The sequence below is a fragment of the Talpa europaea genome (assembly GCF_964194135.1).
Source record: "Talpa europaea genome assembly, chromosome: 10".
NCBI lineage: Eukaryota > Metazoa > Chordata > Mammalia > Eulipotyphla > Talpidae > Talpa > Talpa europaea.
Window position 1 is genome coordinate 29,115,087 of NC_140077.1, and position 10,929 is coordinate 29,126,015.

Genomic DNA, 10,929 nt, shown 5'->3' on the forward strand with positions numbered 1-10,929 from the left:
GGACTCAATTTCTTTCTTCTGACCATTGTTTTCCCTCTCTAGGGACTCAATTGCATTCTTCTGATCGTTGATCTAACTACTTAACTTTAATACTCGAGATCTAGGTAAGAAAACTACCATGAGTTGCTTGGAGGTGAGGAGAAAGGGAGGCGTAGACTCTTAAAACTCTGGAACTGAACATATTTCAAATTAAATATTTCAAATAAATGAAACAGAACATTTGGAGAAGCAGCAAATTGGGGTGCTCAATCACTTATTTTCACAATTGTAATTGAAATTACAAATATTATGCAAATGAGATGGTTACAAACATAAAATTCAATAAAAGGAATGAGTGCTAGGTATCATTATTAAAGCCCTGCCACGTGATAGCAACTATAATCTTTCTTACAGGTCTAGTGCTTTCTTCAATGTCCTCAATATCTTCATCCTCCTTCTCAGAGTCAGCAAAAATGTCACAACCATCATCATCCTCGTCTTCATCACTCATTTGTGCAGTGTGCTAGGAGTATAAACCAGCAGATTAGAGTTAATACAGAAATGGTCCTCAAGTTGAAGAGATACTGCCACTCAATCTTTAAAAGTTTCTTCAAGGCAGTAACAACTTTTATAATAAAAATGATACAATGCAGCCAACATTTTAAACCAGTAAATGTACTATCAACAGAACAAATAATACACAAGATTTCTTTTCAATGCAAGAACACAGTAACATTGAAATATTAAATATATCAATCACTAGAGAAATGAGTACACTAGATATGTTCTTATCTGAATAAGAATAATAGTAAGATTAAACTGTAACAATAGGAAAAACAGTTCAAATGAAAAAACTGCTAAATGATAAACCCAGTATGATACCCTGCCTCCTGATACACACACAAACATATACACCATTTCCACAGATATAGATATTGTGAAAAAGCAGAGAAAAACACCTGGAAATATACACTCTCAGAGTGTAACACAAGTTACCCCTGGAGAGTGTGAGAAGATGAGAACTAGAAAGCTCAAACTTTCTAGAGGGAAACAAAAGGGGGTATAGTCTAAAAATATAAAATTAGTTATAAATATGGATAAGGCCTTACTTTCTCATAGGTCAATCAGAAGTAATTTTAGTATATACTGAGTATGTATGTTATGCTTCAATTAAAATACAAAAGCCAAGTCATTTCGATACTTGAACCTTACCCGGTTTTGATCATTGTCACTCTGATTGGCAAAATCGTCCTCAGACTCCTGTAGGGGGAAAAATGAAGGCTTTATGTTAATACAGTCTTTACTCAAAGCATAGAAATTTTTCAGGCCTAAGTCTGTAGAGCACAGCAACACTTGGTTTCTTTGTACTAGTTACTTGTCACCTGGAGTATCAAGGTGGCACAAAGGTAAAACAGTTGGTGATATCACCAAGGATTGTTCCAATTAACATGTAATTTTTGTGGTTCACTTAAACCTCTATAACAATTTGTTGATAGCTACTCCACAATCACCTTTAACCTTTGGAGTGAAAGTACAGGCTGTACATTTAATTAGATTATCACAAGTAGGTCTGTATTATTTTACATTTTGGTCTACACTTTCTATATTCCCCCAAAGTAGGTTGAAGTAGTTACTTTATTAGGCCCAAGAAGGGAACATCAGTATAGGCAACCAGCCAATAGGTAAAAGGGCTGCATCAATGGCTAAAAGTGAAAGATTTAGCTAATGACCATCAGTTCTAGCAAGGTTATTAAAATTTATTTCTTACTGTTTGGTTTTATAGGGCTGGGAGAAGGGCAGGTCTGTGGGAGATGATGAGAAGTGTGTGCATAAGAAATGGTCTCCTGGGCCTCCCTGGTGGCTCAAGGGGTTAAAACACAACCTATGAAGCTAACTGCAGCCTCTTCAAGCACAAGTTCGATCCCTGCCAGGGAGCAACCCACGTGGTGCAGCAGACCTCTCCTGACTCACCCGCTGCTCCCTTCAGCAGTGTATTTCAGTCAATCTGTCTGTTCTGTTCCCCACTCTGTTTCTGGTGAATCCTCTCACCCCCCGCACCTCTGGCCTGTACCCCCATTATTGTATGCATGAATAAATAAATCTTTTTTAAAAAATTCTGAATTAAAAAAAAAGAAAAGAAATTGTCTCCTTTTAGAACTCCATATTGAAGGACTACCTTTCAAAGGTTCTCGACCCTTTGAAGGAACAACTCCAGATACAATAGTGGTCAAAGGCCCTCAGGCCCTTGAGACCCTAGAGCAGGGAGTCAGATGATACTCTGTAATTGGAAGAGGCCACAGGCAGCAGCAAAGCTAAAATGTACGTGAAATATACATGGATGCTTTAAGCACCCTTCTTTCTGGGTTAGAGGGTTCTATAGTAAAAAAAGTTTAAAAATGAACTTTTTACTCTAGAAACTTACTCAAAGACTATATCTGGGGCAAAAATGCCACCAAAATATATAAGCTACCCTCCTTCTCAAAATACATTGGTAAGAAGAGGATATAATGGCAAGGTGAAGGGAGGTTAATGGTAAAAGGGATTTAGTTTTCCATGTGTTTGTATACACGACAAGAAATAAATCAAAGCTCCAGCAAAAAAGTTCAGAATATGGCTCTGTTACTGTTAAAAGATATCTGAAAGCAGACTGCTAGTTCACTAATAAATTGTTTAGAGTCCTAAGTTTCCTGTGTACCATAAGCTGAACACAAACAGCCCTTACCTCTTCTTCATTCTCTTCTTCACTGTCTGCAATACTACCGCGATCACTGCCTACTGAACCTTCTGTTTAAAAGAAAGAAATGAGTTATCATCAGTTTTCATCAAAAAACTTCCTAAATTTCTTCTTAAAATCACAAACCACCACACAGTAACACTGCAGAGATTTTAATATAACCATCTGTATCCATTAACTGAAATTAAAAGTATATTCACTATAATGAGGTCTCAAAATAATTCCCTACAAAATACTTAATAGAAAAAAAGCGCTGCTCCCCTAGGCAGTGTATTTCTGTCGTCTGCCTGTTCTGCTCCCTGCTCTGCCTCTGGTGGGTCCTCTCACCTCCCATGCCTCTAGCCTGTACCCCAGCTCTTGTATAAAAATAAATATTTTTTAAAAAATTTTTTTAAAAAGTAATAAATTATAAAGAAAAAACTGGTCTGTGCTCTTCAAAGATGTCAACATTGTGAAAAAATGGTATCAGACAAAAGAAGACTAAAAACACTTGATAACTAAATGCAGTGAATGATCTTAGGTTGGATCCTGGAACAGCGGGAAAAAGAGACTGTAAAAGAAGGCAAAATTTGAACACGGTGATGATCAGCTAATAGTACCGCATCCAATAAAATTTCCTGACTTTAATAATTGTGCTATTGCTATGTAAGAGAATGTCCTTGTTTGTAGAAAATATTCATAAATATTTAGGAGTAGCAGCGCTTCAGGAAAAAAATTGTGTATATACAGAGAATGATAAAATGTGTTAAAATATTAATTGATAAACTTGTGTTGAAGAGTATATGGAAGTTCTTTGTATTAGTCTTACAAATTTAATATTCGAAGTCATTTTTAAATAGAAAGCTAAGACATAAATGTCAAAAGCAACAAAAATATTTGGTGCAAAAGAGTACCTTCACTAGACAACTCTCCAAGACCTACGTCTTCCTGCTCCATGAATAGCTTTGACCCAATTAAATAAGGTAAAGGACGATCAATGTATAGATCCTGTAAACAGTGAAAGGGAGTAAGCAATTAATACTTAGACTGAGAAATAAAACTGTTCCATTGGTATCTTGTTCCATCTGACCACCCAAACAAGTTACATAAAGAAAGTGGTGGATAAGAAACACAGCAGGATTAAAAGTGAAAACAAAACACTGATTTGAAAAGAAGCAAATCCTAAGTGGGCAAAAGTAAAGCTCACTCACACATAATCTCCCTTCTGAAGTGCTTAATTACATTATCAAAAATGCCAAAGGTCTGCAAATAGTCTACCAGTGATAACCAAACAAGCCAAGGGGCACAACTTCAGGGGACTTGCTCAAAAGGAGGACCAAGGGAAAAAAGAGAAGTTCTGGTGAGCTTTGCTGAGACCTAGCCTTCCCTCCCTTCCTCCCCTAAAAAGCTGCACTGTTGAGCAAAAAATCAAATCAACCAGTCTTGCGAATCGATAACAGTACTTAATTCAGAAAGGCACACAATGATTGAGAAAATAACCTAAATGCTTTTACGACTATAAGAATACAGATGGGTATATCCGGATTGGGTGGGGAGCAGACAAAAGGAACAGGTCCCAAACTGCTTGCTTTGGCAGCACATATACTAAAATTGGGAGAAATAGGTCACAAACAAGCCACAAAAGGACATGAGAAAGATTCTTTCACATGGCATCAGAGCAAAGTGAAAGCTGGAACACAGCACACAAAGTATGGCTTCAGGGGGTGTGGGAAGGTACAGGTAAAATGGGAAAGGGGTCAACCGTTTGGTGGTGGATGGAAACTAGATGGCCTTTAGTGGTGTTCATAATGCAGTACACACTCGTTGAAATATAAAACTGTACACCTGAAACTTTAAAAAAAAAAAAAAAACCAGAAACAAACCCTCATATTATGAGAACAGTGGTTACCAGAAGGGGTTGAGAGGTGGGCATATCACATAAAGGGTGTTCACTGTAGGGTGGTGGATGGAAATTAGACTTTCTGTGGCAATTATAAAGGAGCATATACAGATGTCAAACTCTAATGCAATACAGCTGAAACTCATACCATGCTGTAAACTAACGTTGCTTTAATATCTTTTTTATTTATTTATTTATTTATTTTTTTTGTGGGACCCTCGCCGGTGGCCAGGGATTGAACTGGCACTGCAGAGGCTGCGGGCAGCCTCGCAACCCAGCGCTCAACCGCTGCGCCACCAGGGGAGGCCCTCAATATCTTTTTTAAAAATGAGTGACATGACAAGAAATAGAATAGCAATATGCAAATATGTGCAGTCAACGTAAGAACTAAAGGAACAGCCCAAAAAGATGGATGAGAACTTATCTAGGAAAAAAAATAACCCAAAGAACCACCCCAAAGGTTCACAATGTAGAATTTAGAAAAGTGAAATTGGTAAAACAAAACTAGAGGAAAAAAATAGGAGAAGGGAGACTGTACACATGACAATACATTTTGGAGATCCTTCCATCAGTCCTCTACTTCTGAGTCCTACCCACCACACATTACAAATTTAGGATCAAAAAGTACACCACACTCGGGGCCTCCCTAGGGTTAAGATACAGACCTCACAGGGGTTAAGACACAACTTCTGAAGGTATCCATAGCCACTGCAGCACGAGTTCGATCCCCAGTCAGGGATCTACCCACATGGCACAGCAAACCTGTCCTGACTCGCCCACTGCTCCCCTCAGCAGTGTATTTCAGTCTGCCTGTTCTGTTCCCCACTCTGTCTCTGGTGACTCCTCTCACCCCCCTCCCCCCTGCACATTCTCCTAAATCTCTGCCTTTCATGAGCCTTGCCATCCTTCAAAATCAATCCAAATCAAACCTAATCTTCACCTTTATTTCCCCCAAGCTAGTAACCAATGCTCTCTCAGAACACTTAGATGGTGACGCATGTACATAATATTATCTCTTCTGTCTGTTGTAGCATCTTATGAGTAGGAGTCATGCCCTACATCTGTGTTTGTAACATGCTGCCTTGTACCTCCATCAATTCTCATGTAAAGCAAGTCATTCTGATGGAGTCAAAATGAGACTGTTAAGTGACACACTACTTCCAAAAAGTCAAAGTCTATGTCTTATTAAAACTGTGCCAAAGTAAAGTACCCAAGAGATAATAGGTGTAATCACAAATATTTAGTTTGAGTGTTTTTACCTTTGGTTCAAGGATCAGTTCCAGCCGCTCATTAGCATCATCTTCTTCAGAGTCTGAGTTTCCCGCTTTTATATCTAGTTGCTCAAATGCGCTGTCTAATACTTGTAAACCGTAGTTCACAGCCTCCTGGACTTTAGGAATGAGATCTACTTCTTTCTGTTCCCTTGTCTTTTCCTACAAAAAAAAAAAAAAAATCACCATTCAGTATGGGCCTCCAATATATTGACCCCACTCTACCCAATAAAGCACTGTGAGTATTCTCTAAAATTCAAACTTAGGGAAAATCTTAATAATCTTAAGGAGATCCTGCTAAATACCTTGACACAGACTTCAGAGTATGTTTTAAATCCCAAGTTTGTCACTTTTTGAGCAAACATCAAAACACCTAGATCCTGGAGCTCCAGGTTCAACATGTATGTAAACAAAAGCACAACTTTTGTGTAATGGTTCAACTAGGTAACCTTTGTAAAAGGGCCCTAACAAGGAGTGTCACAGCTGAGCCCTCAGAGGGCACTTCAGTTTCCTGCTATGGCAGAATGAAAGGGGCTAGACTCTGAGTTTCACCATGACTGTATCACACTAAGCTTGGCTAATGAGAATCAATGCAGTCACGAAGGGGATAGGGAAACAAGTCTTCAAAGAAACCACAAACTACAGTTCAGCCTACCGCCAATTTCTATATACCTCAATACAGGAATGGTTTCGAAGGTTTTAAAAGGGGAAGGGAAAGAGGCGGAAGAGAAGAAAAAGGTAAGGAAGAGACAGACCTACATGGCTAGCAAAACCTAAAATGTTTACTATCTGTCTTGCTACTAAAAATCTCTGCCAGGGCCTCCTCGGTGGCGCAGTGGGTTGAGCACAGCGCTGTGAAGCTGTCCACAGCCTCTGCAGCACAGGTTCAATTCCCGGCCAGCCAGGGAGATACCCACATGGCATGGCAGACTTCTCCTGTCTCACCCGCTGCTCCCCTCAGCAGTTTTTTCAGTCCATCTGCCTGTTCTGTTCCCAGCTCTGTCTCTGGTGAATCTTCGCACCCTCCCACACATCTGGCCTGTATCCCAGTTCTTGTATGCATGAATAAATAAATCTTAAAAAAAAAAACAAAAAACAAAGATAATCTCTGCAATCTCTGTTCTATTCTTAAGCCAAAATTCAAGAGCTTTATATATTTCTTAATACACTAAATTTCAGGGACAAACTAGAGTTCCATTTTGGGGCTGTCTGTCTCTCATTTCCCCCAATATTTACACATCTGTTCACCATCACTTAGTCACATAAACCTCTACTACTATGCTTCTCTAAGTCAGAAACTTAATGGAAAAGAGATTTAATGCAAATACCTGTTCTGCTTTTTCTGTCTCAGCCTTGGGTACAGGTTCATCCACTTCTTCATCATATACACGCTAAATATAGAAGCAAATTTATTTTTAAATGGTCAAAACATTATTTGGAATAAGTCACAATAATTCAAAATACTATAGATGAAAACAAAGAAGAAATAATTATTTAAGACATGGCAGGGGCCTCCCTTGTGGCACAGGCGGTTGAGCACCGCACTGTGAAGCTATCCACAGCCTCTGCAGCACGGGTTCGATCCCAATTGGCCAGCGAGAATCCCACATGGCGAAGCAGACCTCTCCTGTCTCGCCCGCTGCTCCCCTCAGCAGTGTATTTCATCAGTCTGCCTGTTCTGTTCCCCGCTCTGTCTCTGGTGAATCCTCTCACCCTCCCGCATATCTAGCCTGTACCCCGGTTCTTGTATAAAAATAAATAAATAGATCTTTAAAAAAAAAAAAAAATACACGGCAGCTACCAACATTATCTCAGAAATTACATAGCAGGATTACTGAACCTAAAAGGCTGAGCTTCGCACTTACGTCTGAACTGAAGTCTTCCCACTGAAAGTCTTTTTACTTCTGCTTATCATTAAAAACTACCCCACAAGACACAGCCACCTACAGCTGGAAAACCAAGCAAGGTATCTAAGAAATCAATCAGAAGAACAAGAGTGACTAGTACCATGCATCTCAAGCACTCAGTACACAGCAGATAATCAATCTAACTTCCTTCAACCTTATTGAATGACACAGCTTTGTGGTTTGTTTTCTTTTTATTATTATTTTACAATCAGGTAGCCATACCCATAATTGTTAAATATGCCTGGTATCCTCAAAGGATCTTCTCCTCTCTTGGGGAGATGGGTAAGAGGTGAAGTTGGGAAAGCTGAGAAAATAGGACCAGGGGCTGGGGATTTAACAGATTATACACAGCCTGGTTCTTTTTTATTGATAGGTTTGCTCATTCATTTAAATACTCATCCTCTTCCTATATCTCAGGCTTGTGCTGGAATCAAGGAATATAATATTTAGTAGAGAAGTTGGATGCATCAAATCATAGCCACAAATGTAAAATTACAATCACGCAAGTGTTCCTAAAGAAGTCATTAACTAGGTCACTTAATGTGTCAAGACAAAATTCCTAAATCAACAGATTAATGAAGCTCTAAAAATTGTGTTCCCTTCTGATTACACACAGAAGCACCGACCTGTGTTAATTAGTATTTTTCCTTCTGGATCCCCTCTTGAATCTTTACAAGTCTTGACCTAAAAAGTTCTGATTGTTCTTCAATTTCACTAACTCTAAAACAAAATTTGCAACCTGGTAGCTGCCGCTAAGGTTTTAATTACTAAAACCCAAAAACCTAACTTTGAACATTCCTCCAATAAATTACACAGAATCAAATGGCACCATCACTCAAGACAAAATTTAAATACATCAGCACCAGTATCAGGGTTTGAAGAAAACATATTTAAAAAAAAAAAAAAAAAGCCAAATCTTATTAATCATTAATCTCAGTATCATCAAGCTCTACCACAAATAGAGACAACATGTAACCCATCATAGGGGCATCTGGGAAGTACCATGTAAATTTAGCAGCACAGAAAGAGACAGACAGAAAAGAATTCTGACTGCAGACTGGAAGAAGAGGCATAAAGACTAAGGGAATAGAGATTGATGGAAAACAAGGAGTCCAAGAAGTGAACAAAAATAAAGAACTAATAAAAAATCAACAAAAAAACAAACAAGAATTAGATCATGGAAAACTCAGAATCTAAGAAAACGTAACTAGAAGAGTTGGAGAAAAAAAGACCAAAAATTGCAATTCAGAAAAAGAACTTTATGATATATACCATCAACCCCTACTACCTGCCCCCTTACACACACAGTGTATCAATTGAGTATCAACATATCAGGTGTTGGTACAAGAACATTAGGTACAAAAGAAACCTCCCAACATATTCCTTACCCAGATTAAGGCTGCAGCACTGACTGCAGAGAAGAGTTGAACATTGACAGAGCAAGAAAGGCACAAAATGAGAACAACGTGTATATTTCAAAGGACACCAAAATTCAGCTTGATGGATGGGGCTGCATATGCATGCAGAGATTAAAGTTCTATAAACTGCCTCTTTCGGTGAGAAAGAGGCTTAGGGCCAAGCATGGACATTCCATGTAGATGGCCGGAAAATTACTACACATCTTACTTGTTACATTTTAAAATTACTAGCAAAGTGATTGCAAGACCTTTACCTTAAATAAGATGTTTATTTTACAGAGGGCTCCCCAAAAGGCATTTCAACCTGAAATACTAAAAAATGCACCAACACATTGCGTAACATACCTGCATGACATTATCTGGTCTTCTCTTAACCCTGAATCTTGGGTTTTTCACAAGACCTCAATGTTCAGAATCTTTTCTATTACTTTATATTTAACAATCTCAGGAAATAGCCTCCTTTAACAATTCTCTTTTCATAGATTGATTAATGCTAATACTCAGAAGTTACTCATCCTATTAGAAACAAATCAGCCTAACTAAGTTTCCTCTCCACGCTCATCTCTACAGTCACTCCTGTACTCATTTGGCTCCAACCCCACTTGCTTCCTTTCTATTCTGGAATTACATCATTATGGAAGACTGTGATCTCTCATAAGGAGAGGCTCTAACATACCTTCGTATTCCTAGAACCTGGCATTTAAAAATGTAGTCAACAACACAGACAAATCACACTTGGTTAAAGCTCAGTAATCTGTTTAGAGTTGATTCTATGTCATAAATTCAGTCATCCAAACAAAACACTGGTTGAGAATATTCCAAGCACACGCACACACATCTTTAATATAATTTATCAGAATGTAATGGACAATAACTGCAGTCACCTGCTGATAACAGAGGAACAGATCAGCTGTATGGTTTTTCTTAAGGGGAATAAGGGGTTAAGTCTCAGCACTATGAAGCTATTGGCAGCCACTGCAGCATGAGTTTCATCCCTGGCCCTGTGCTGACCCACATGGCACAGCAGACCTCTCCTGTCTCACCCACTGTTCCCCTCAGCAGTGTATTTCAGTCAATCTACCTGTTCTGCTCCCCACTTGTCTCTGGTGAATCTTCTCTCCCTCACACACACACATACACCCCCTTTGGCCTACACCCCAGCTCTTCTATGTATAAATAAATAAAAATAACTCTTTAAAAAAAAAAAAAAGAACATGCCAAAACAATGCTTGTTTGAGTACTACTCAATTCAGCACAAATGCTAACTACTCTCGAAACTAAAAAGGGATGGAAAAATCAGAATACAGGAAAAGTTTATCATTAGATTTTTTGAAGACTTAAAAAAATTAATTAAAAAAGCACCACTACTTCTGTCCAAATTTAGGATAAAACTTAGTAATACATCATATAATATCACAATGATTCTTGCTCCTTGAAAAAGTATTATTTAGAAGTCTGATGTAATTAAGTAACTCACGTTCTCAATGAACTGGGTATTAGACAGCATAAGGAAGTCATTGAAGACATTATGTAGCCGGCAATCTGTGGCTTTAGTTTCCCGAATTAGTCCATCCACTTGTTTCTTGATTTCATGGGTCCTAGAAATAGTCTGCTGTGAGAATTCCTGTAGAAACTGTAGTAGCTATTAAAAAAAAATTATGCAACAGTATCAATATTATATGCCTCTCTTCTGTGTCAAAACAAAAAATAACCCAGTTCCTTCCACCTTTGTGTGCACGTT

The 10,929-nt window shown here is 38.4% G+C and overlaps 1 protein-coding gene across 6 annotated transcripts in view; it reads right to left on the bottom strand.

The window, feature by feature from the left end:
- Positions 1 to 10,710, bottom strand: part of WASHC2A (WASH complex subunit 2A) — a gene marked incomplete at its 3' end in the record, with an annotated part of 46,956 nt that extends 36,246 nt beyond the window's left edge. For 5 of the 6 annotated variants that reach the window (XM_084245363.1, XM_084245360.1, XM_084245362.1 and 2 more), the window contains exons 1-7: positions 10,666 to 10,710; positions 7,192 to 7,254; positions 5,852 to 6,025; positions 3,607 to 3,700; positions 2,702 to 2,763; positions 1,192 to 1,239; positions 392 to 502 (exon numbers count right to left, since the gene is read on the bottom strand). In XM_084245363.1, coding sequence (XP_084101489.1) covers positions 392 to 502; positions 1,192 to 1,239; positions 2,702 to 2,763; positions 3,607 to 3,700; positions 5,852 to 6,025; positions 7,192 to 7,254; positions 10,666 to 10,695 — 582 coding nt within the window. In that variant the 5' untranslated portion in view covers positions 10,696 to 10,710. The remainder of the gene's footprint in view (positions 1 to 391; positions 503 to 1,191; positions 1,240 to 2,701; positions 2,764 to 3,606; positions 3,701 to 5,851; positions 6,026 to 7,191; positions 7,255 to 10,665) is intronic. The other variant, XM_084245359.1, reaches the window with a different exon arrangement.
- Positions 10,711 to 10,929: the final 219 nt, after the last annotated feature.